Genomic DNA, 27,255 nt, shown 5'->3' on the forward strand with positions numbered 1-27,255 from the left:
TCGGGTCTGATGTATAAAGTCTAACATATCACTTACAGCAACTACATTGGAGATGGCATATTAGTCTTAGTATTCAATCAGGAGGCATATAAACTACTGTTCCATCCTGCTGAGGTCAAAAGAAGGACCAGTTCGATCTATGAGCTCCCACTTTGGGTAAAATGACTTAATTAAAACATATTGGTCTTCCTCACAATGGTGCATAGGTAGGCAGGTACATGATGATAAATTGGACAATTTTGATTGGAGGCACAGACAGCTCTGTCTAAGTATGACACTGACAATGCACACCAGAGTGAAGTGTCGTGTTAATCTCATAGCAATGGAGAAAAAAGCTAAACAGGTTTATATTTTATACATAGCGCTAAATTGCCACAGCCACCGCCACAGCCTCTCTCTGCAAGAGACAGATTGTGAAGGGCAACGTACAACTTCATATTTCAAACTGTGCTATCATTAAGGACCTCTAGGATTTCGAGTCGAATCGAGACACAATGAAATCAAGGTGTTCCTTCTCAGAGCAGTGACCACAGTCTCTCCAGAATATATCTCCTGGGGGAACTGGGTGGAGATTGACCAGGATCTGGTTTAAGGAATAATCTGCCCCTGATTCAAATAATTACACAACCCTGTGGATAATTACAATTAAGTCTGCCGCCACACTTTAAGAAAGAGCATATTTAATTTTTTTGTATTTTACAACATTTCTAAGATGGTGATATTCAAAATGTCATTGTCTTCTGCTGTATTACACTCCCAGCTTATAGTCCCATAGGCCTAGACTTGGGAAGGAAATTAATTAAAAACAAGGTACATTTACCACAATGTTTGGTATTGTCAGTGCTGAAATCCCTGTTGTTTTTTGTTCTTCTTTTTTTAACACATTCCCACTGTAGTACCGAGCTGCCTAATTAGGAGTTGTGTGGGTCGCTGTGTCTGTCGCCGCTGAATGTGGTTGTTTACGAGCATACACGCCAACATAAGAGACTGACAGAGGAATAACAAGCCTTGAAGTTCATTTAGTGACACAGTCTGCCTCTTCCCAAGTGTGAGGAAGAGAACAGCTTCTAACAGAGAGAGAGAGAGAGAGAGAGAGAGAGAGAGATGGCTGTATTCATATTTGAACCTCCAGGGGTGGCTGACACATAAGCAGATCCCAGGAAAAGCTACCTGTTGGGCGATAGTGTCCGTCACACCAATGAGAAAGGTGGAAAAGAGAAGAGAAGGCTTAGTAAATCAAGACGAGAGACCCGTCTCTAAACATAGTTATTACTGTTCACCCCCACCACCAGTGGAGTTATTCACAGATTGTCTCTGAATACATGTGATGAATGGCTCTGAGAATGGCTCACATCAACACCTTTGCAGCAAAACCCATCACTGTCACCAGTGCAATATTTCCGATCACTGATTCCTCAGCCACTCTGGGTGCTAATTGTAGCTCCTACAGCAGGGAGAGAAGGGACTGGCATACTTACATTAACGAACAAAAACATCTCTGAATTAGGTGTAATTATTACGGTTTTGTCTTTCTTTAAACAAGGCATGCATTACACTTACTTAGAGCTCAAAATCAAAATCAACAACATCTACCTGTGAATCACAATTTACTCACTTGGACCCCATTGATGTTTATTTGATGAGTAGTAGAAAGTGGCTTCTTACAATACATTAAATCATATATTAAATCTTGGGTATCTTAATGCAATTCATATACATGTCCAAGTAATACCTGAGAGAAGAATCATCATCAATTGCTTTTGGATTGTTTTTACGCCACAGTGTCTGTTCAGGGTGATTGGGTGTTATCAGCTTAAAGACAATCCTATCCTGCTACTTAATACAGTAATCTGACAGACGCAAAAAAAACTAAATGTATACCATATTATTGTGGCAAAAAAGTTGTGTTCATAAAGTATGTATTTGGAGAAGGGTATTGAATTTCAATTTAAGCAAGAAACATTACATTGAATGTAGAAAAAAAACATACATTTTCAACTTTATTGTCTGGACTGTGGCTTCCACTGATAAAGAAAATCAATAAATCCTTCCTCTGTTCGGACCTGCGTCTCGTACAATCCACATAATTACAACCTTATTGTACTATTTGTGTTATACAGGAGATGGTTCAAGTTCTTGTACACTGTTTTATCATACACCAAACATGCTCCTTTTTTTAATTGTGTGCCCCTCTATTTAAAAATTGTGAACATGCCAATTGAAAACATGATTCAGTTAAGTATGAATCAACACCACAAACCTGATCTGATAAGAAGAACAAAAGAAGTATCCACTGTCAGTAACAAGAATCCATTTAGTGATATTTTCTGCACCACAATAAATAGTTCATAGCTACTGTTTAAAATCGTTTATCTTCAAAAATGTGGTTAGGTAAGTAAATGGCCTGCAAATGTCATGACATATTACTAGTCAATACAATATTCTGCTGAACACTATTTTAAGAGCATAAATGCACCATTACAATTCATATTTAAAATCACTGTCTATCTGTGAACCAAACAATGCGTCTGACAATGGGTTCTCTGCCTTCCCAGGGATGATATAAAGTCCATTCGTTTCCTGTTGAGAACCAAGTACGTCACACACACACAAATGACTATTTAATGATAATACAGTACATTTCTGGCTTTGTTAGGTCACAGAATGATGCATATTGTAGCCTGCAAATGAATTCAGATGGCAGTAAAACAGACAAACTGCTTACATTACAGTCATCTGTGCTTGCACTTGAGAGATCTCCTATATACTATTACCAGGACATATCAATTAATGCAAGCAGGGGGAAGGCTGTGCATGGGTTTCTGTTCATGAAATGCTGTTACAGTTAGATTTGAACCAGAAGCACAACAGACTGCTCAAAGACACCAAGCTATGCAGATAAAATTGATAAAATGGCTTGTTGTCCTGGTTCCCATTTCACTGGAACTCACTTCATTGGACCATAGTTTGTGCCAAACAGAACCCTTTAGAAATCCTGGTTTGTACACATTCTGCTTTTCCTTGTATTTTGGATTGAATTTGTTTGGCTATTCTAAATTGTCCCTTCAGCTGTTGAACAACGACAACAAAACAAAAAACATGTTATGTCTTCTGAAATAGGTGACCCTAATAGCTCGACTGTGTTTCAAAGTAACTGGAGATTTTAAATACATAACACTGTATTCATAGGCGAGTTATTAAGTCAATATGATGAGTATTATCAGCATACGCTTGATTATGATTTAAGGAACCACTAAAATGACGCAGGTGAAGGAAAATAAACCCATGAAGAGGAGGATGATGAAGATGACCAACTCCTGGACTAACTGCGCCGGTTCATCTTTCTTTTCCCAATCTGGAATAGTCACCTTGGTCTTCTGCTGTGACTCGGCGCTTCAGCAAAGCCATCCACCAATTAGCGGACCGCAAGTCGACAATGGACACAGCCTGGGTATCACATCATTCGGAGGATACGGTGCAGCTGGACTAGCTGACAATACGCACCTGCAGACACCCCAGAAAATACACGAGTCGCTGGTGTACGGTCAACTGGAAACTGCCCAGACAACTTCTGGCCAACCCTCCCTGGCAGCTCCAATTGTGCGCTGCCACCTGGGACCTCCAGGCTAAAGCCAACAGTAGTGTAGCTAGGATTGGAGACCAGATGGGTTTGGGCTATAGGATGCATTTTCTTTCCACTTCTAAGTACTTATCAGCTTGGTTAATTCAGCGTGAGCCGTGGCATCCAACCAGGGACCCGATATAAAGAACAGAGCTTTTATTATTTCCGTTGGACTCAAAACCGAAAACACAACTTTATCTCTGACAAGGCGCGCACGGCCTGGAAGCTCGACAAACTGGGGTCTGAACCTGAAACATATCTTGAAAGAGAAAGGTGCTTTGACAGATCCGGCGCAGCGCCTGGAGGACCGCTGTGCATGTCAATATTAGACAGATAAAAAATAAAATAAAAGGTAAAAGAGAACAGAAAGAGAAAACCTGACAGTTTTCTGCTACGAAGCGTTCTGTTTTGGACATGTGTGTCAAGATACCAAGCTGTGTTTGCCGAGCTCAGGGACCGGTCATCGGCAGACCTTTTCAGAGACAGAGCTGTAGAACAGGGAGGAGTGGGGAGATGGGACGTGACCTCTGACCCCTATCATTCACGATAGCTCGGTCGTTGTGTAACTGCCCACTGTGGCATGCAAAGGAGATAAAAATACCAATATCCTCACTCTCCTCTCCAGTACTGGACCTGAAACCGCTTCGGGGAATTACGACTCCTGTCCTCTTGGACTCGCTTGACCAATTCCCAGAGGTCTGTGCGGCAGTGCTTTGGCGTTAGAAAGGAGACCGTGAGATCTCTGTACAGGAATGTGCTGAGCTTTAAAGATGGCAGCCAGTTTGTCCACATTACGGAAAACAACAATATTAACAAATGGGTGAATGAAGGTGAATGACCTTAGCTGCAAGGAAGACGTACAATGTGATGCTTGTGTAGCTGCAGCCAACTCTTCATAAGGAAGAGAAGCTGAAAAACAAACCCTGCATCCACCAGTTGTCCTGAGGATACTATTGTAACACTGAAGATTGATAGCTTCCCTTTACACACACGCCAGATTTGACTATATCTGGTATTTGTGCAGCAAGAAAATAACCCCAAGCCTACATTCCACCAATTTAAAGTCTTACTGTAGGCACTACACATTTTTACAAAAACCCACTTGGTTTTCTCTCATACACTACCTACCTGGAGCTGAAAAACTTTGTTTAATGTAACCTGAACCCTCTCTCTGTTGTTCTTTCAAGCGATATTGAAGTTTCATATTTGCTTCCTTGCCTGAACACAGTACAACCCCCCCCCCCCCCCAATCAAATCAGCATCTAGAAAACATCTTTCCCATTTCCTTTGACATTGAGATAACTGATGTGCAAATGAGATCAGCAACAAGTTCAGTCCTGGGCAGGAATTAAACACACAAGAACTTGGACACCACTGAGTACTAGCTATTTTCCTTTATGAGTTCTGGATTTCCTGGACTATTAAGTGAAACCTTGACTTTTCATTTTACCTTGCAGAATACATGGTAAAGGGTATTTACAGATACACAGATAAATTACTGAATTGTATTTCTTTCCTCAAAGCCATGGTAATTCAACGCACAGTTGTATAATCAGGTCTTATTGTTTCATGGAAGTAACTGAATCAAAAAGGCACTAAAACATGCCCACTGTTCGGTTTTACTTTCAAATGGATATTTAACTTTGGTATAAACCGATGTTTCTTCATGTCTAAGTGATGAACGGAAGGTTGCAAGATGAATAGTTGTTGTTGTTGCCATCTGTAAGAATAGGTTGGGCAGAACAGGTAATGAGATGCAGCTTTTAGTGAAAATAAATCACTGAACACAGAATAAGAGAATTAGCCTGGATTCTCTGACGCACACAAAAAGGGACAAAAACTCTGATCAACCCCAGGAAGAAGATTTGGCATTTCATAATAACACTTAAGTTTTCCCTCACTTTGTTTTTCGTTTCGAAGCTCATTTAAATACCCTCTGGTATGATCACAGTAGAATTGTGTCCCAAAACACACAACAAACCCACACCAAATTAAACCCAGGAAATTAAGCCCTACCCTTGTTAAAAAACATGAAGTTAAATTAATAATTCATCATCCCAGTAGCACAGGACAGTCCAAAAAGAAGATAATCACAGATTTATATGCTTGATTATGTATCTATGCATATTAAAATAGCTTCTGCAACTTAAGCCATCTCTCTGTGTAAAAGGTTTAAGAGAGTAGTTTTGGTGCCAGTGATTGAATTGCAATTTACAAGAGAGGGGGCTTAGCAAATGTGCTCTATCAAATAGCGGCCGAACATTACAAGATTGCCCACGAGTATCTAAACACATTTTTACAGGTTGATAATAGCTCATTTCCTTCCCACTGGGAGAGCAAAACCTGACCACCAGTGCACAAAACTGGGCTGAGATCCATGAAAATGTGCTCACATCTTCCATTTGGGAAGGGTTTAAATTGTTACTGGTATTCCGCCCTCTAATTTAATTATGAGAGATCTGCTGTACGATGCGCTCGGCTCGGAGGAGTCTTGGAAGTCCTGAGTGATATCTCTGCACCAGCAAAGCCAAGACTACACTGCAGGGCTGACTGGGCATTTTGATTGGTTTAGTTTGGCATGGTCTTCTGAGGCCTAGCTGTGGCCAAACCAACATTAACATGTCTTTTGCAGCAGTGAAAAATATTATATTTAGGGTGCAAATCTAGCCAGAAACCACATAGATGTGAAGTAAGTTTATCTTTAACCCTTACTGTATTGTCTAGATGATTAGCCTAAATAGAGAAAGTGAAGCAAATGACACACACACTGGTCCTGTAAGTTATTGCACACCTCAGCAGGTAGACAAAGCAGACTGACCACACACTTTTTTGTGTGTGTATGTGCATCTTCCATACAAATGTACAGCATGTCTGTTTTCGCAGGTTACAATTATCTGTTTTTCGGTCTCTTCCCAAAAGCGAGAAACCAGGTGTGAGGTGGTGTGCAAAACAGAGGATGGAAAGGTGAAATTCAATACCACGTTTATACAGAAAACAAAAAACAGCAGCCCGGTGTACTGAACTGCTTAGTAATTTGATCTCTTTTCTTTTTTCTCACAGCAACACTTCGAATAGAAAGCAGTAACGCGCTGTAGAAGGCAGTGTTTGATGTAACCGCTGGTCCAATTCTCACCTGGATAGTTTTGCAGAGGAGAGTTCTGGGCTGACATTGTTAAAGAACTGATGCGGAAAAGGCCGGTCTTTTGATTCTCACTAGCATCGTGATCAAGCGTGTGCATTGCCACATGACCAGCGGCAGATTATTTGATTTCTCCAAGGAAGTTTACATTTATCCTCCTGGCAAGAATGACCTGAATTGCTGTTACTGAGCTACTGTACCGGTTTCTTGCTGTTACTCAACTACTGTACCGGTTTCTTCTGTAAGTGACGTTTGGTGCGCACACATTTACATACTTGACAATATCAGAATAGTTCGGTAAATTCACCCTGAGCAGCATCCTTTGCAATCACAGCATTTAAAAGAAACAACACTTTCAACGGAAGCCTCCTTCACATTCAATCCGAAAAGAAGCAGCAATAAGGTGCGCTGGAATATATTAAGAACGGCGTATGAAATATAGTTAATTTTAAGCCTTTCTATGAAGTCTGACAATTTCCAGCTGAGGTAAATGACATTTCCAGGATGATTAATGCTTAGCCAGTAAAGGTCTGCAGCTGCTCACCAACAGCTGTGGGACTCGCCGAAATGGGAAGGCAAAAAAGTGCGAAACGCATGCGTAACTTTCTCTGGACGAACGCCATTGTGTTACTACAGGACATAACCAGATGAAACCACTCCCGTACTCCGCTGGCTACTTGTCATGTAGATCTGCGCGCTGCCCCCTGCGGACGACGCTGAACGAATCCGGTGACATTGAAAATCGTGCCAATTAATCAAGGTACAATTTGGAGGGCTTAACCAAACAGGGAGCTAATGGGATTTGAGGGGCCTCTTCATGCAGTCTGGCCCCGACTCATCAATCTTCAGCGGCTGTGGCGGCAAGATGGATATCAATACAGAGCAGCGCAGCGCAGCGATGCTCAGGTTTTTTTTTTTGTATTATTTTAAATCGGGCAGGCGACCAGTTGGCCAATTTCACTCCCTGTTTTCCATTGCAAGGCAGTTCTTAATGGTGCCGGACGAGCCACAGCAAGCCAAACCATAAGGACATTAGAGAACAGCCTCTCAGGTTAGATCAAGGAAGGGAGTTTTAGTTTTTCTTCTGTTATTCTATATTGGGGAGGTGTAGGATCCACGTTGTTGGCAAGATACTGGCAAAGATAAGCTTACGGCCACAAAAACAGCACGTGGACATTTTCATATATAATGAATTCTTACTATTTTTATGTTTTTTTAGTTCGTTCTCCTCCTCTTTTGCACATTTTGGTGCCTTTTGCTTCTAAGGCCCAAAAAACACCCCAAGTAGCTTTTACCAGAATCATCCAGCACAATACCTCCCCATCACACCCCCCCCGTTGTCCTCGAAGATGGATGACTCCTGGCCAGTGCAGTTCAATCGAAAATGGAGTCTGCTTTCACACTGCGCTGAAGAAAACCAACCCAACCCCAATCTCTCGAGGAGTAGGTAATGCCAAATCCCGCACGCTTCCTAAAACCTCTGCTTTCACTGTCCATGGATCTGAGAGATGGGTTGCACTGCGACGTGGATGTGAAAGAAATGATCATATTCTGTCTGTGCCTACTGTGAGGGATTCCCTTTGCGTACGCAGCGGATAAACATAAAATAACAAACACGGAAAGCAACGAGAGCCATTTATCAGTGTCACTGGGACTTCCAAATCCAATAACATCTTCATAAGGACCTGGGCAACTGTAGTGGTATATTGGTAACGGGGAATCTATATATATATACAGCACAGAAGATGAACAAACAAGGTGCTCTGGTATCATAATGAGAATATTATACTCTACTGAGGTTTAACTGTTTAGGCTGAGGGCACGGTGCGCTGCGTTGCTGCTCTGTGTAACGGGTGTCTGCTCTGCGACTCTGCACAGGATTGATTCGTCCTGAGGTTCACATGGCGTTGACATATTGCTTTCCAAAACTAATATTGACAACTCAAATTATAAGAAGTTAAATATTCAAGGCTCTCGAGAAGCTTCTAGTTCATGGATTAGAGAGTAGAGAGACAGCCCTGTGTTCGATTGAGGTTTCTCATCCCTAACTGACTACTCTATTAACAGCTAGAAAAAAGATAATGGACAAAACTCTTACTGGACAGCCAGTTAGCAGATGCACTACATTCTGCACCTGTGATATTGAAATTGAGGAGCAGAAGCATCCAAATTCAGATTAATAAAAGTATATTGCAGTTCTGTATAAATGAGCGTTGCGATCTGTTTGTAATGAGGGTGAAATATAATTTTATCCAAGACTTCTGTATTGATCAATAAGCTTTATGTCTGAGAGTTGTGCTTTTTCCCCCCTCCCTTGAAACACGGACTATGGAGATGTAATTCTGTAAACAGGAGACATGTTTTCTACCATCCCTTAAATAACATTTTCAAAACCCCCCACCCAAACCGCAGCAGAAAAATCTTACCTCACAACAGGAAGTGTAAGTGTCTTTCTGCAAATTCCTCTAAATACACTGACCAGGGGGTTAATTTTAAAGATGTGAAATCATTATGAACATTTCCAGAAGTGGTTTTGAAAAGAAGCACAAACGGCCGCTTTCGTTTCCCCCCTTCGCCGCGCTCTGATCCCAGTCCCACTAAAAATAAGATGTCTGTAACGCGGCGGGGACGCAGCCCGTTGATGCCTGCGCGATCGTTTCTCTGCAGTCTCCGGCATCTGACTGCATCATTGGGTTATTATTAGCACATTATTATTATTGCTTACTCTCCTGTTCTGAAACAGCTACAGGCCTCTTTCCTTTCTCATGAAGATTAATGTACGGCGTGTCTGTGGCCGGGAATGGCTTTGCCTCAGAGCTTTAATCCTTCATTTGTTTTCATTTGGCCGCGGCTCCTCTTTATTCACTACACTGCACTGAATGAAGGAAACAGGACAGGAGTTTAAGCGTTTTAGTTATAGACGCTGCAGCCGCCCCCGTCAGGCTCGGCTGTGAATGGTCATGCAGCACAGCGTTGGGTCGACAGGTGCCCGAATCGACTACAAAACCATACGAACACAAGAAAGGTCACCGATGTGGAAAGGCCACCTGACCCCCCAGGTGTGTTTGAGAGCGACAGTGACTGTGTCCCTGAAGGCACACAAGGAGTCTGTCGGCTTCAAAGACACGGCTGGAGAGCGGTTTACGACTGACACCCCTCTCTGTGTGAAGAAGAGGTTCTCCCAGACGTCGGTTTATTTGTTTTGGTCTATTTCTTCTTTTATTTTCTAAACGACAGACTTGGCTTAAGCCGTTCAGGTGCTGCACGGCTTTTGGTTAAAGATGGGGTTGTTGTTGTTGTTGTTTTATTTTAATAATTTCGTTTTAGAAAGTTGTTTTGATAAGATAACTGCTTGATCCAGGTTGGCAAACAAGAGTCAAACACCATGACATCAGTGTGCTCAATGCGGTTCACTTATAGATTGCTCTGATTTCAGAATGATGTTGTTTGATTGGCAGCTGGCAAATTGTGAGAACAATATAAGAGCAAATACCTGGAGCTGAGCTGGGGCTGGAGTAGCGCAGCCCTCCTGCGATCCACTAGATGGCACTGCAACAGTATCGAGGTCCCCTCATGAGAAGGCTGTGTTCACAGACCCTCTTTAAACATTTATAATTACAATGTTCTGTGCATTCTGTACTAAAACACAAATCCTGAGACTACCATATGTTTACTCACATATGCACCACTTAATTTCTCTTACAACTATGTTGCTGTGCCTGAGCTGAGCGCGGTCGGGTCAGGTGCACGTTTTAAATACGTAAACTGTGCTCTTCCAGGGGCCTCCTCATGATGTGTGTGAAAGGTTCTGTCGACTCAGTTGGATTGACCCATCAGGTCAGCTCCATTTCCTCGAACAGCCACAACCAGCCGACATCCACGCACCGCACAATCCACCGACAGCGGGCCCTGGTGTGCGTTTCTTATTTCTTCTCACCGCCTTGTTTTCTTGTAACACAAGTAAAGGTTTTAAGCAGCAGCAGGGAAATCAGCCCTTCCTGTAGACATAAAAGTCACATTCATGTCATTTGAATGGGTTTCCTTGCAAAAGAAACCTAACAGTCTTGTGTTTCTTTTAGTGAATGCTCTACCATTTTAAACCATTTCCGGCACAGCGGAAGATCCTTAGACAATCTATCGCCTGAATAGAAATGTTTTCCTGATGCTGAAGAACTCTTAACTATGACGAGTCGCGCAGTGGCTTTCTTGTGCGCGTTGGGCTGATGCACCTGCCGTGAACCTGACAGCGGAAGATCAAGGATACGAGGGGCAGTGCGATCTGTAAATCATTAATACGACCAGGTTAGCCATTGTATCATCTACAGCTTTACAACACATATAGACAGAGTCGTTACACTAGCTTCTGTTTTTATTTGAATACCAGGAAGAATAAGAGAAATATATACGTGTGTGTCACTGTGTGTGTATGGGGAATGTTTCCTCTTGTAGACTACAGCCTTATAAGTTGTGTGCACAAATTAAACTAAACTAAGTGGCAGACACTACAGTCATTGCTGCCTAAAGCTAGTCTCCACAATTGTTTAAGAGTAAGTATCTGGATTATTCCTTTTCTTCCCATATCAAAAACCGTGTGTCGGTTCAGACGGAGGCACTGTACGCTGCGAGCTGAACACACAGCCGCGCTCTAACCTGCCTGAGCTTCTGAGGGATACATATTTAAGTTATTTTCACCCCCCTCCTTTCTTCTCTCTCATTGTATTTATTTTGCAGAATGAAAGACAGATCTATTTGTCATAGTCAGGCGCGGGACAAGTTTGGATGGCACCGTTCTGCCCTGTCAAGAACAATAAAACGAGTCATTAATTCACCTCGGTAGGTATTGTTGATTCTACCTCGGCGCCCAACCTACCATTTCCTCCATTTCAAAACGGGGGAGATACACAGAATGCAGACAGATCTCTTCCCCCTGCAAATGTTCGGATAGCTGGCATTTATTCAGCTTTAAGGAACGTCTCTGCAAAAGCGTGGTCGCAACACAGGCACCTAGCTCTCGCTGAATTACTTGGCGTGTTCAAGTAAGTTTCCGAGTAACTTGTGCACGATTGATGGAAAGCTCGCTTCAAGTGCCACAGCAAAAGAACGAGCTGCATCGTGTTGTCCATATTTCAGCGTTCAGTGTCAGCTTTGTTAGATGACAACAGAAAAAAAGACCTGGGAATTACGTGGAATAAATGTGTTTACCAATTCTGACAGTGCGAATTAGTCTTCCAGTTCAACCCTCACATTACAGGGAATACAAAACAAAGGCTGCAAACAAACACATTTTTAAATCTGACAAACTAATTGGATAAGAGCCAATTCCACACCAAGGGAAAACAGATCAAATCTTTACAAAATTAGGTCTCGTTTTGCCACTGCCTAATAAATAAAGTGCTCATAAACATTAGACTATATTTCCAGGACAAATACTTGGGAGGAAAAAGAATCACCTTGTAGTTATTACATACATTTTCATCAGCTGTATATTCGTTGGATTTATAGTGCTTCTCCAAATTGTATTGCCTATGTAACACATTTGTTTATAATCAATAGCTATTTGCTAATTGGCAGCAGTCTGCAGCGGTCAGAGCTCTGGACTCGAGTGGGGGGCCGAGGGTTCAATCCCAGGTGGGGGGCACTGCTGTACCCCTGAGCAAGGCACTGTACCTAGACTGGTCCAGTAAAAAGCAGCTGGATAATTGTCAGCTAAGAACAGTAATAATAATAATTGCTGGAGCAAAGCTTCAAATAAAACCATTTGACAATCAAAGTGAGCCACAGTCCTGATGATGTGATCAGACTGACTTACCAAGGTCACTATGATTTGAGAGCCTCAATTAATAATTCAAAGCAGACTATGGTTTATTGGTAGCAGAATTTCAGTTTTTCATTTGATCTTTGGACTAGTTAAAAGAATCAGGTCATAAACCACAATTAATTGAAACCGAGTGTGTGGTCCATGCAGTTTATTAAACCAACTTTTCACGCATATTGCTTTTCATTGCGTTACACTGCCTTTTAAGAACTTGAAACGATGCACAAATGCTACCAGTTTCCTTATTGCAGACATTTATTGCGCTGATGAATGAACGCCACGATCAGTCACATGTCTGTCTTCGGTTTTGCACTTGTTATCTAGTAATGCTGTGAATTTACACACAAACATAATTCAGTCCTTGTTTATTCTATTCACCGTCCTGATATTAAAATACATGCTTTCACATCTTCGAAAGATATGTTTAGTTGCTTATATCACGACGCCAGAAAATGCAGACAAAAAAATAAAACATTTGTGACCAAAAGACAAAGATTATACATGTAATAATACAATTATAAGCCAATGGTTTATCAAAGCCAATCCCAGGGACTGGAAATTAAGGCTGTAAATGGGAAGCTCTACACAAAGAGTTGCGGGGGTCTAGAACAAGCAAACCAACCATGAAATTAAAGCTCACACTCTGGGTTCCTCTATTAAAAGGCTGCACGCATTTCTGGGGCTGATAAGCTTTTAAAAAACAAATTAGAAAGATGGGACACAGATGGGACACAAATGGGACACAAATTGAAATTTTACACCGCCCATATTCTCTCATTCTTTATGTGGTGTATGCAGGGATAATGTCACGTGTGTAAACTGACAACTGTAAGGCAATGGCTGTGTAAGATTACATTAAAAAGTACATGTAATTCCTCTATCTACTGACAGTATCCCATATTGTCTCCCCTCCTCTGCACACGTGTTCTATATGATTAAAAACCCAAGCAGAGCGCACACCGGCTTACGTATGAACATCATAACCTTCAGCGTCTGCTTGATATGACTAACCTGACAATGTACTGTCACTTCACTCACAAGCTTGCAGTCACCGCTATGTTTTATGGAGAAACATAAATCTGGAATTGACTTTAAAAGACTTGTGTGGAGGAATTAGCCTAAGAATCCCTATTGAAGACGTGGAGCACTTCATTATTATTTTATTTTTTAAGAAGGACAGAATTAGCTTTAAGCCATGAAATAAAACATTCACTGCGATTGAATAATTGAGTAGCGGACCCAAAAAGCAATTCATTCGTAATTATCAAATAACCCAGGTATCTAATAAGCATAGTGTATTTCCTTTAACCTATTAGTCATCTTTTCGAGGCTCGTTGGTTATTAATGAGATGTGCTATTGCAATTAGTAATTCGGACCTAACAGATAGCAAACAGTGGATTAATTTAAAATATTCATGAGCTTTTCCCGTTTTACATCTGAATAATATATGCTAAATACAACCCTCACAGTAGATGGTTAACAAGAAAAGGTTACCACTATCATTTATCTTGGTCATTGCCCTTTTATTTGGCTTTTGGGGCCATAATTGAATGAAATTACAATTTCTGAGGGCTTTGACATCCAGGTAAAGACTGGCTCCGCAGTTATTCAAATGTTGTGATCTACTGTATGCTGCAGGTGTCTGTTATACCTCAGTTATCAGTTCAGTAATAGTTATCAGCCATGTGAACCCAGCGGGTGCCAAGGACAGTGGCTACTACCAACCATCATTTCAACTGTATGGGTCGTGCACCATGCAGCCCAGAGACTAAAGCACAACAGGTCCAGTTTGTAACAGCGGCAGACTTGGCACACTGCTGTAACACTGTTTAATAGAGATCTACCAGAAGTGTGACTCTTGGCATAAGAGCGTGACTTTACCGTGACGCGGAAGGGCGTAGTGGCAGCGGGCTCCATGGCGGGGTTCTTGTCTGTCGCGCTGCCTGGCATACTGCGTCTCCGTCCAGGCCTCTCAGGAGGAGACTCTGCAAGAAACAAAGCGAAGACGCTGTTTAGCGGGGAGGGGGGGAATCTACAGAAATGGCACATCTGTCTCCCTGAGCCCCTTGTCACCAGTACAGCGGAGGAGGCCGAGTCACTCGATCACAAAGCACAGGCCTTGCCTTCTCCTCGCCCAGTTTGGGATTCTTTTTTATTCAGGAAAAAAATATTGTTAATTTTATTTAACCTCTTCCATCTTTGACCATTATTAATCAGCTTGGGTCACTACAAGACTCTTGTGCTTAATGCAGGAATTGTGTTGGCAGCTAACACACAGACGCAGACACACACACAGACACCACTCCTCGAGAAACGCCCATTGCCTTGACCCCCACGCTAACAGCGGAGCTACAGCTTCAAGTAGAGGACTGACACAACTCTCCGACAACAGTGCAGTACAGGAGTGTGACCAGCTGAAGACAACCCCGGCCCACTCAAGCACAAACAACACCGCCCTGTGGGGAATCCTGGTCACAGCAGGCTGCGACACAGTAGTTGAGCTGTCTCATGCCAACAGTTGAATATATGCTTGGAAACAGCAGAATGGCCACTCGTATTTCTACAGCAGTGTCCCGTACAGAGAAAATGTAAATCGATAAAGGTGACTGAAGTGATGATTGTGGAAAAGAAAGTGATACCAATTAAACAGTGCCAGTCTGTCCCCAATAAATCAGGAGCATAACTCAGGTGTATATTCAAAATCTGAAGTTGTCCGACAATGAAAAAATGAACTAAAACAAAGCTCAAGCTGCAATATATTAGCCAGGCCCGCTCCCGAGAACATACTCGGTGTAGTAAATCACTCGCCGCGCTCCACACAGAATTGATCCCGGCGTCATTACGGTCTTTCTTTCTGCGGAGGCCACTTTGTTTTTGGCACGCGATATTGAGATAAAAGGTTTCTCTTTATTAAGATCGATATGCTTCTCTAATTAGGTTTCATAAGGTCATTGTGAGCACACAAGGAGTGCTATGTTGGAGAGGAAGGGAGAGAATATGCACAAAAAAATTACAAAGGACACAAAAAGACAAGATAAAATGCCCAGAAGTTGGAGGAAAAAAGTGATCGATGGAGTGGTGAATAAAGAGGCTACAAGCAGACGCACACATAGGAGAATCTCTTTGGGTTCAGAGGTTGACAAGGCAAGAAAGACAAATAGAGTAAAGATCTGATGAACAGCGGTGAAACACAATCCAGACAGCATACACAGCATCAGCGGTAAATGTCAGCCAGAGTTGCGTGTGTGTGTGTGTGTGTGTGTGTGTGTGTGTGTGTGTGTGTGTGTGTGAGAGAGAGAGGCAATGAAGCAACAGGACTACGCCAAACTTTTAAAATAAAAAATGACTGAGGAAAGAGGTGGCGTGGGTCGGTCCTGCTGGGTTCGGACCTAGAGCAAGGGTTGTGGCTTGTGGTTTTCTACATCCACCATAGATATTGATTTCCTGGGGATGGAGAATGCAGTGTGCTTGGGATGTACAAAGATCACAAAGAGCGGGAACTCCCCTAGCAACCACCACCCCCGCAAAATTGGGTATAACAGATGACAAGGTACAAACTGAATGGGAAAGACTCCAAACTTTCACCGCCAAAATAAAAAAATAAAATGTCAGGATGGCCTCCGCGGAACTGAAAATGACAGGTACGGTACTTGATGCAGCTGCAGCAACATTTAGGTAGTATTTAGGTTATTGTTCTCACTTCTGCTGCTGGGATTAGGTTTTATTTTTACAAACTGGAAATTAAAGAATATCGAAAGCAGCAAACCAAACCAATACTGCTGCTAAGCTTTAGTACTATCATACTGTACACTAAATCGTTTTTAGGAATATTGAAGCACAGCGAGTCAGTAATCACTCAATCAACATGTTGAGCCTTTGCATCTGACATTTAACAACATTTAATTAATGCCTAAAAAATTGTATGTTCATGGCTAATTCTTCGTTTAAATACTGTGAAAGGAATTGCACTGCATAGAAGCAAACTAAAGAACAAAACACCTGGCTATACAGTCATCAGAGCTTCCAGATGTAGAGACGACAGCATACATGTTGCCTTGGGATGTCAAGCAAAACAGAAGGACATGGAAACACAACCTGCAGCCCCAGGCCCACAATGATAGAGAGGCATGTTTTAATGCCATTGTGTTTTCATTAGCATATATACAATTCATATAAATACACAATAACCCCATAGAAACAAATATAATTGAACTCTACAGTCAACAAGATTAGTATGGTAACAGTGAGTAAAGTAAATGTTTGTGAACTGGACCGATTGTGATTTACTTCTGCATGAACCTGTAAATACTCGAGTCGATTTGCCTTTAGTTTTGTCATGAGTAAAAAGGGACATTTGAAAAATAGTGCTCAAATTCAGAAACTCCCTTAAGGGTGACAAATGGTGGACAAAACTCAATTGTAAGGTCTTAATTTAATTCTGTAGCATCTCCCACTACTGGTTCACTGGGGTGCATGTTTGGAAAGCTGTTCTATATATAAATGCATTAGTGCTCTTAAGTTATAGCCGCCCATGTAACAGGTTACAATAGGCTTTTATTCCATGCAATTGCACTGAGATCAAAGAGATACTAGAGAATTATCCCAGTTCCAGCTCACTAGCTTCCAATTAATGCAAATTATACTGTATTTATTTCAGATTAACTCATTAAAGTCCCTTTCCAGAACAATCCACAACCCTCCCAAGCTTGGTAAGCACTCTTCCTATACGTACACAATTTGGGAAAAGGCAAGCTAGCTAATGATCCTTATTACAAGATCCATTAAAGAGTAATTAGTAAACATTATGACAATATGACTATTAGAGCTTCCAGGAACTGTTTCACAGATTTATAGCTTCACAGATCTACACAAAGATACCGCAAAAGAGATTAACATCCATACCAGATGTGGGCTTTACTTTAGGTATGTGGGATTATGTCATACTTAACAAATGCAATTTCAAAGGCTGTGTAGTTGACCTGATTCCCCACTTTTTCCTCAGGTCCCTACTGCAGCCTCTGGGCCAGGTCTCATGAGATACCAACCGCATTGACCTTCTTAAGGGTTCAGACCAGAGTTGGAGTCAATTACAGTTCCATTTTCAATTCAATTCCAATCCCAGTAAGTCCCATTATGCCAATGGCAAAAAGAACAGGAAATGGAATTTGGAATGGGTCTGAAAAGGGGGGATTGGAATTGAAAAAGAGGAATTGACCCAAACCCTGGTTCAGACTGGCGTAGAGTAGAGCCAGATCACAGACACATTCCCTTGATCGAACAGTTTATCTGCTTCAAAAAGACCCACGTTCAAAAACAACGAGTTGTACATGTGTATCCTAGACCCCTCAGCTGCAAAACACAAAACCAAACCGCAAAGCATATTCAGTGCTTCAATAATAGCTAAATCTCTCGCCTCTAAGTTACAGCACACTATATCACAAAGGTTAAACCCTCAGACCTGTGCTGAATGCGGACTCCCAGAAACAAGCGGTCTCTCCGGTCTCCACGCTCTGTGGTTGAGTGTTGAGTCCCTTTCATGCAGCAACAGGTGCCAGGGAAGAGACTGAGAGAAAACTCCACTTCCTACCAAGACCGTACCTTCTGTGAAGAATGCGAGTAGAGGTTCGCCTTCGAGGCGGAGATCTGGATACCCAGGCAGAATTGAATGGCATCCTTAATTGTATTCTAGTACCATCCCAGATGGAGAGAAAGAAACCCAGGGAAAAACACCTGATGAGAGAGAGCGCTTCACTAAGGTGTTGAGCACATCGGCTGAACCGCAGTGCATTCTGGGAGCCCCAACTGTCTCCAGCGCTCTTCCAGGTTTCTAACATCTGCTGTGGCCTGGCATCTTCTCGGGCGCATTTAATCATCTTTAATCAAAGCAGCACGCATGGAATTGAGCTCAAAGGAAACGCTTAATTTGATTATTCGTAAAATAATATATATATTTATGGTTTTATTTTCTGTCGAGGTGGGCAAGAAAGAGTGGAGAGGTTTATCTGTTCCAGTTATTTATTTCCTGTGTTTATTAGAATACTGCATGGTGGCATATTAACAAGACTCCCTCTTTTGAAGGTCTTGACAATTGAAGTGGAACCATCTACTTATAATAAGGCATTTACAAGAGTACATCAAAAATAGGTTGTTTTTGTGGAGTTATGCGGTTTTAATTAAGATCTCTTGAGGAATGGTAAGCGGATGCTTGGAGGTTAGTTAAATGAACAAGACCACAACAACCACAACAACAACAACAACAACAACAACTACAAAAATGAAAGGGAACCCTCGTGCTACGCTTGGTCTCCTTACAGTCACGTGTGTTTAGATATTCATTCCGGTTTGGCATCTGTGTTTCAATTCATTCTGAAGTAATCAATGGTCTATACCAAGCACAGAGACCAATTACAGGCAGGCCGGCTCTCGACCTCTTTGTTACTCGTATACGGCCTCAAAGTTTGAATTCTTCCAGTTTATTATGCGTGTTTAAGACTCTGAAAGTGGAAGGGAGCTAAATGAACCGGATCAATGAGAATGTGTTACATCATTAACTGGCCTGTGTAGTAGGGGTTGGGTCTCTTCATAAAACTGCTGCTGTCTAATCCTGCCAGCCTTCATAAGTGACTTATTAATAACAGTGAAGTGAAAGTCCTTCTCCCCCTATTGTGGATCAGCCCGGTCGAGCGCAGCGATGGACACCCCACCAGATTCACATCAGGCCAGTCGTCAAGTCTTCAATACAAAGAAAAAATTATAATATCCTGCCCAAAAAACAAACACAGGGAAAATCATCCGCTTGTGTTCAGGTGGAACGGCTGACGGTGACAGTTGAGGTGTTGAGAAGCACTTGACTCCTCATGGAGACATTTCCTCGAGGAATAACATTTCATACCTACAGGTGACTTCTGTAATTGTCTATGCATTGCTGTCGTTTCACTTCTTTTGCTTTGCACCCTCGATTGAGCCGAGACGCAAACCGCAAATCGAGGAGCGAGGACGTGCGCGATCCCTGCTAACTGCTCGCCACAGCAATCTGTTACACAGCATGGATGAAACCCCATCTGTCAAGAACGGGCTGAAGCAGCGGCAGGTCTTCAGCTCGAGAGAGACGCATCTGTTTCCATTGTGCGCGCGGACACAACAATCACCGGTGACAACACACCGTACATTTGAACAGAGAGCGCAGGACTGAAACGAACGACATTGAGAGCGAGAGCCAGGGAGAGGGACGGCTTTCTCATGATGCTACAGGGAACAGTTGCACACTAGACGGGTAATGAAAAAGCGGCGCATACATCAACAACTGTCCGTACTGTTCCGCTATTAGAGGCTCTGATGTAGCCATTTGTTTTTCGTATTATATCTCCACGCTGGTGTTAATGTTGTAGTAGCTGCAGTAGTAATGTTTATATGACTGTGCTTTGTGATGCTGTGAAATGTTTCTTGTATAAACTGTACGTCTCCCTGGGAAAGGGTGTGGATAACCAGTTCATAACCTTTCTCAGTGGCTTCTCCAATCTATAACCTTCCCTCTAACAGGTGAGTCAGTATTGAACTACTGCACCTGCCGTATTTTGGCACTTATTTTACTCACAACGAGAGGTTTCAAAATATATCCCATTACGATGAGTGTATGAAGATCATGACCACAAATCGCGTTCACTTGGAATACCATTACCTTCAGGTCAACAAGGGCAATTTAAACCACTGATTAGTATTCAACACCTTTGGCATGATTACCTTCCCTCGTATTATCATGTTGTTATTAAAATAAACACTTGATTTGGCAGTGACAGTGGGGAGGAGAACACATGTTAACCAAAGGCTTTTAAAGGTCATATGTGTGCACTGCCTCATTAGTCACTGCGGCCAAACCTTCTACCGATAATAGCAACTTAAAAATAAGATTTCTTGTGTGTTCTCGTCATTCGGTTCTCTGGATGTGTTCTGATACAACACCGTCGCAGCCCAGCGGTGTGTTGAGTAATTATGGGGTAAAATACAAACAAGGGGTGACAGGAGTATATATGGGATTACAAAGTGAATCAGTCATCACCGAACATGCGAGGGCCCCTCATGGGAACCGTCAATAATCTCCATCCATCATTCCTGACGTTCATAGTGAGGACATAAACCTTTGCGCAGGTTTACTGTTTAATAGCCAGGGGTGGTCACGGTCACACTATTACAATATCTGATGGGAAGAGCTTCATCCATTCATTCATACCCGAACACACGAGAGAGCCAACCCGACTGGAAGAGAATCTGTGTGTTCGTGATTAATGAGGATGTCAAGTGTTTCCAGGCTGGACGCTGTTCAATGGCAAACCCGACTAAGTATTATACTCATTCAGATATACATAGACTTATCAAAATAAATATGAAGCCCACACTGATGTAATGGATAAAAGTGTAAACCTGGCCATGGAGCCATTTTCACCATGGTAAAGAAAAAATCTTGTTCATATCAAATGTGGTTCTGTTGGGGTTGCTTTCGCTCACTTCTGTGCATGGTTTTCGGGGAAGGGGGGGGTAATTTTTCCATTTAAAAACAGTAACCCCAAAGTGCAACTTCACAAGAATCTAATAAACTTTACAAGGGAACATGAAATGGTCTGCTGTGACCAGTTTAATTTATACTTTCACTGCCGAGACATGAAAAAAGCAACAACCCACTCCAGTAAAAGTAATTATAGAAAGCACAGCAAGTAAGTTTACAGTTCATCTATTTTTGCATCATTAGACACCATTTCCAGATATCCCTCCGCAAGCGAGAGCACGTTTGTCAGAGACGCTGCACGGCATACAAACAGCTGTTCACATCATTGCATACAATTAAAGAGCTTTATTAGGCTATATATATTACCCTTTCAGCCCATCTGCACTTTCGTCACAGGCTTCACTTAATCCATCTCAGGGGTTGTTTCCTCTACTATGACTCTCTTAGTTTAAAGAAGACATCAAAGAAGAGACAAGATTTGTTTTATAATTTAATGGTTTCCCAGTTGATGATAACGTGTGTTGGCATTTTCCTGCCAGATTGGATCTTCTCACCTAAATGACTCCCACTGTAGTTGGAAGCGTTGGTGTCACATGCCTATGAGGTTCTGGAGTCAGTGGGTTATTAACGGGCCCACACACGAGTGGGGGGAACGACCATCTTTTGTTTGAAAGCTTCGCCATGTGCTCCGTTTCGATTCTCGGCTCATAGAGCGAATCTAGCTTCCTCCCAATGTACAGTCCCGGCATGCAGGGGCCAAAAGGCTGACACTGGAGAATGTGATAAACTGTGAATAATACATGGCTGCGGGGGGGCCGGGGCACGCTGACAGCGTCAGGAATGACCTTGAAGGGGCTGCAGGTTTGTCCACACGGCACTGAAGAGCTTATTAAAAGAGCTTGTGGGGTCCCGATTTGATTGTTCAGATGGGTGTTTTCTGGGAGCTGGATACAGCTTGTTTCTAAATTAGATGATTAATGTTTAAACCGAAGACCTTTTTCTTATTTTTTTAAATAAATTATTAACCAGCACCTGCACAAGAAAAGATAGAACATAAGAAGGTTGACAAGCGAGAGGAGGTCATTCACCCCATCGTGCTCGTTTGGTGTCCATTAATAACTAAGTGATCAAGGATCCTATCCAGTCTGTTTCTGAATGTTCCCAAATTGTCTCTTCAGCCACATCGCTGGGGAGTTTGTTCAGATTGTGACGCCTCTCTGTGTGAAGAAGTGTGTCCTGTTTCCAATTTCCATTTGTGTTCCCGGGTGCGTGTGTCCCTGCTGATCTGGAAAAGCTCCTCTGGTTTGATGTGGTCGATGCCTTTCATGATTTTGAAGACTTGAATCAAGTCCTCATGTAGTCTCTGTTCCAGGGTGAAAAGGTTCAGTTCCTCAGTCTCTCAGTAGGACATTCCCTTCGCTCAATTAATCGATTCCCCTCAATTGTTCCCACAGTGCGATTCGTGGACATGAACTCTTGGCGGCTGTTCTTCCATTTTAAGTCACCTCAGTCGGTGTCATTCTGTACCCCTACCCAAAAATACCTTTTGAATAGTCAAGCAATAGTTTAATGCAGAAAGGAGTCTTGATTCTCTCCTGTGATCCAACAGTCCTGATCAGACATCATAAAGAAACAACACTGCGGGGAGACGGGCATTTCACATGCCAAATAACTCATTATTGAGCGCAGGAATGTGAAAGAGTTCAATAAAGGCACAGCATCTTCACACACACAATGTAATCGAGACCTCAGTGAGTCGATCCTTTCGAGTCCTCATAACTTTCAAATATTAAGCTGAGCAAGCGAACGTGCAGCTGATTAATAAACACATTCAAAGCCAGGTTTGGGATCTGAAATGGCCTTTATTGCTTTCCTTCTGTTCTGCGCTCCCACTGCTCTTGCGGGTTGGTGAGATACAATAGCTTGCCCAGCTGTGACATTGATATTGATATAACTGAACTGTAAAGGGGCTTCAGTTTTTCTTATGATACCATTTATATTCAGTCTCAATCTCAGGCCGTAAGAGAGGAGGAAACCATTTGAGTGAAATCAAGCATTTCCTTTCAGTATTTTTCCTGCTGGATGAATACTCCTTAAGGTTAAGGATCCTGGTTGTTTAGACGAAAAAACACAACTCTATAATACTTCTGACAGCTTTTTTGTGGCCTTGTCAAGGACACGCAAGGAGCTGCGTGGCGCTGTGTACCCGGCACCGCATCCTCAGACATTAATCCTATCGTCCTTGAGAATAAGCATCAAAATAAAACCCATTCATTCCTCCACTCCTCTCCTATAAAATAAAATTGTGGGTGGAACATATATATGCGTGTGTGTGTGTGTGTGTGTGTGTGTGTGTGTGTGTGTGTAAATATATAAAAAAATCAATCTTTCAAGTCTCATGAATATGTATTTCTATCCACTGTAGATTCTGTGCTTTCACTGCCATGAAGGGCGATTTTCATGTATTGTTCCCATAGAAACATGGCACGCTCCTCCGCAGACCCGAGTCCAGAGGCAGATCTGAGCCCCCTGCGCAGCAGAGCCAGGGGCGGTGGCAAAGGCACGCGTTCCCGATCTGAGGATGCGATCATCAAGTGGATTTTGCACGGGTCGCCGTTCCTATCTGCCATCGCTCAGGTTTATCTCACCTTGGTGAAGGGAATTTATGCACCGCACGGCTATTTTGCTTCACATGTCATTTGCAGCTTCATGAATTTATACAGCTCTGCTATTCTCCTTTATAGCAGTTGAGGCAACCCACAGAGATTTTTTTACATAACTGTCTGACGTGAATATGGATCCTTTTAATCCACTAGAGGGGGATAGGGGCTGAATACAAATGGCAAAGAGGAACAGGGAAACAAAAGAGAAGAACATACCTGGCTGAAAATGAGTGTGTTTATGAACCGGACTTAAATGTAGCTGTGTCTTTATAGAGTAATACTTAATTGCACATGCATTTCAGCTTGTTTTAATGCACAATTAACCCACTACGGCCTGCGCAGCGCTCGGCCAACAGGGAGGGTTGTGGTGTGAGGAGGAGCCGACCCCAATCCTCAGCCCGGACACGCAGCCCTGGCAGAGTGATGTCTGCTGAAGTGAAAGTAATGCTGCACACGTCATGTCATTTGTGTAAGGAATGGAGCTGAAAAGGCGAACAACGTGCCTGATAGCATCTCTGGCAAAGGGCTGGGATGTGCCTGGCATGCCAAGGTTATTTAGCAGAGGCAATCTAACACTCCTCCACTCTCTCTTCACCATAGACGTGCCATGTTGGCTTCAGCCTGAGCCACGCCTCCCCTTCCCAAGCACTACGAATGCAAAACTCAGTTTATCTGGAAGAAACTAACAGCACCTTCAATGGTCGGTCAAGGCCCCATAGACTTGTCCTATTGTGGCACTTTTTTCCTAGCGTGCTATTAAACACATCCATAGTCTGGCAACGCCGTGAATGGTCATAACAAAGCAGAACGTCCTAAAAAGGCTGATTTAGTCCTACAAACTCTGCAAAACAGACGCATCTTGTAGACTGTTGGTCTGAGATTTTAATTAAAGGACTTTTGTAGAGAAGCGAATGAGCAACAGTGAGCTGCCGATGGCAAACAACTAGACTTCAATCTTTTTCTTTAATATAGTGAGTGTATAAGTATAAATAGTAATATTTTTGGGGTGCTCTGATCTTCTGACAGCCTTCTTGTGGTTTAATATGCGAAGGAAACCAAACAAGGCCTTCTGTCTCTCTGCCTCTTGAATAGGCAAGATAGGGAAGTAAGACGGATTCCACATTCGTGAAGAGCTCTTATCACCAGACTCAGGCACTTGTATTTTGACCACAGTTCCTTCTACATCACATTAGTCTCACCAGATCAGCTGCCAATCAGCAGAAGCAAACATCCTGAAGTGTCAGGACAGCCCTGGTCTTACTTTGTTATGTCTTCCATAAAAGGAAGGAATGCTTGACTATAAAATGAACTCCTAAGGAAAGCCAGTGCTGTATTGATCACTGAAAAAGTACAGGAATGTTTAATAGGATTCCCTAGTGGTGGGAGCTGATTGAAGTATGGGACTTAGTTTGGGAAGACAGGTCCGTAGAGAGTAAATACAATAAAATAAAATAAAAAACATAATTGTCATGTGGTGTAATTCTTTACTGAGTTTGGAAAAAATGTAGGACAGGGAGAGTGTCAAACAGGACTTCTAATTAGCAAAGCTGCTGTTCAGTTTCCTTTGTGAATATAATTGAGCTGGTTTTAAGCTACAAAGACTGTTGGAAGGGCTTTCTATTGAATGCGTCTTCAAAAATCTATGACGGGGGAAACGTTGTTGAATATATATATAATTTTCCGGACAAGTGAAACACAAACAGTGTTTTTCAAATTCCAAATGCTTTGTGGTGAAGATGACTCACTTTGGGTTGTGTTTTCAGACACAGTGGTGGCTTTGATCTGTGGCTAAACTGAAAGCTGTACGTTGCGGCGAGGACATTTCGATAAGCCTTTATAATTATGAGCCTTGTAGAACAAACGATAACAGTGTCGATGACACGGTTACTGAAATACTGACACTGGACAACTTATGTGTTGACGTGTTTCTATACGTAAGTGTGTGAAACAGTTTGGGCAATGCACACCCATTGTTCGGTAAAAAAAAAAAAAAGCTCTTCCTAAACAAAAGAAAAAATACTGAAATAGAAAAAATATATAGCAGCACTGATTTGCTAATGCACTATGTGATATTTGTGTCTCTATTTTTGCTTCAACTGAGCAATAGAAGCAATATGAAATAGAAATACATCACAGGTCAAGACAAAAACACCCTGTACAACAGCCCAGCCAGGTCCATGGATGTGATGACTTCACCCTAGTCTATGACACTGCAATAGTGGTCCCTGTCTCTGACTCTATTGTTTGCAACACTGCAATGCATCACAATGTCCCCTCTCTCTGATAACCCCTGCCCGAGGCATATCTGAGGTCACTTCCCAAATCATTCATGTGTAATTAAATGTTTCGAAATGCAAAAGAGGAACACTTTTTGAAGCCTAAACCAACCAACAAACAAACAAACAAATAAGACATCTTCCTACTTCAACAGTGATTAGATGTAACATATGTCAGCTTTAGAACGAGACGTGGCAAAGTCTGATCATTGATTGACATGACAGAGCCAGGATAAAATGTGTGTGGGAGGGGGATTACATTTTGGTGTTCCAGAGACTTTTTAGGCTGCCAATCCTGGCTCAGGTTTATGGGTTTATTGAGGACAGGTAGTCTGCACACTCTCAATCTCTATGGTTTAAATAATATCTCCATCTGGCTCCATCTCCCCACAGTGAGGCTGAAGAGCCGCTGAAATTCACTGCCCACTGAACTTTCCTCCTTCGTTTTTGCCAAAGGTTTATAAATCCATCCTTCAGCCTAAGGGCTTCACAGTCTGTTCAATCTCTCTGGCTTCTATGCTGCCTCTATTTCTTGTCGATATCATAAACAAACAAACTTTTTTCCGGCCATTTTGACATGCATTTGTATTTAATTACACTTGCAAAGCAGTAACAGCTTGCATGTTAAATTGCCAAGTAATAATTGTTCCCCAGGTAGTAATTCAAATATCCAGGTAAACTACCATATGTTGCTGGAATTCAATATCCGAACAGCTTTCAGCATGTGAATGTAGCAGTTTACACCAAAAACCAGGAACTTAACTTCCCATCTTTCATAAGAGCTAATTAGTTTCAAATGTGAATGTATATAAGTGTAGGTATCATGCAAAGCAGTGATGAAATACTACACACACACACTGTGACGTTGCCTCTTTTGGGATTTCTGTGCTAAGGGTTTATTTTTTCCTCCCCCCTTGATTGCGAGTAACTTTTATGGAGTTTTAAAAGCTGAAATCTTTCATCCACACCAGACTCTATAAACAAACAGTGGCCAACACAAACTAACATCCCAAAACAGGGTACAGCGTGACAATCCACAGCGGTTGGTAGCCGAATGTCGGACAAATCCCGGGAGGGTTGCTGACGTCACCAGAACACAGCGGATGAGTTTATTCCATTTTAAAATTCTTTGGAATATGTTCAATTCCACAATGAGATAATATATACATGTGTCCCAGATGGAGACTGGAACTCGCAACCCTGGTACTTTTCTGCTAATACCCTCACATCTGAGCCACT

The 27,255-nt window shown here is 42.3% G+C and overlaps 1 protein-coding gene across 2 annotated transcripts in view; it reads right to left on the reverse strand.

The window, feature by feature from the left end:
- Window positions 1-27,255, reverse strand: part of dab2ipb (DAB2 interacting protein b) — a 174,496-nt gene that overhangs the window by 134,688 nt on the left and 12,553 nt on the right. For both annotated transcript variants that reach the window (XM_066712743.1, XM_066712742.1), the window contains exon 2: window positions 14,459-14,562. In XM_066712743.1, coding sequence (XP_066568840.1) covers window positions 14,459-14,562 — 104 coding nt within the window. The remainder of the gene's footprint in view (window positions 1-14,458; window positions 14,563-27,255) is intronic.

The sequence above is a fragment of the Amia ocellicauda genome, chromosome 9 (assembly GCF_036373705.1).
Source record: "Amia ocellicauda isolate fAmiCal2 chromosome 9, fAmiCal2.hap1, whole genome shotgun sequence".
Classification (NCBI taxonomy): domain Eukaryota; kingdom Metazoa; phylum Chordata; class Actinopteri; order Amiiformes; family Amiidae; genus Amia; species Amia ocellicauda.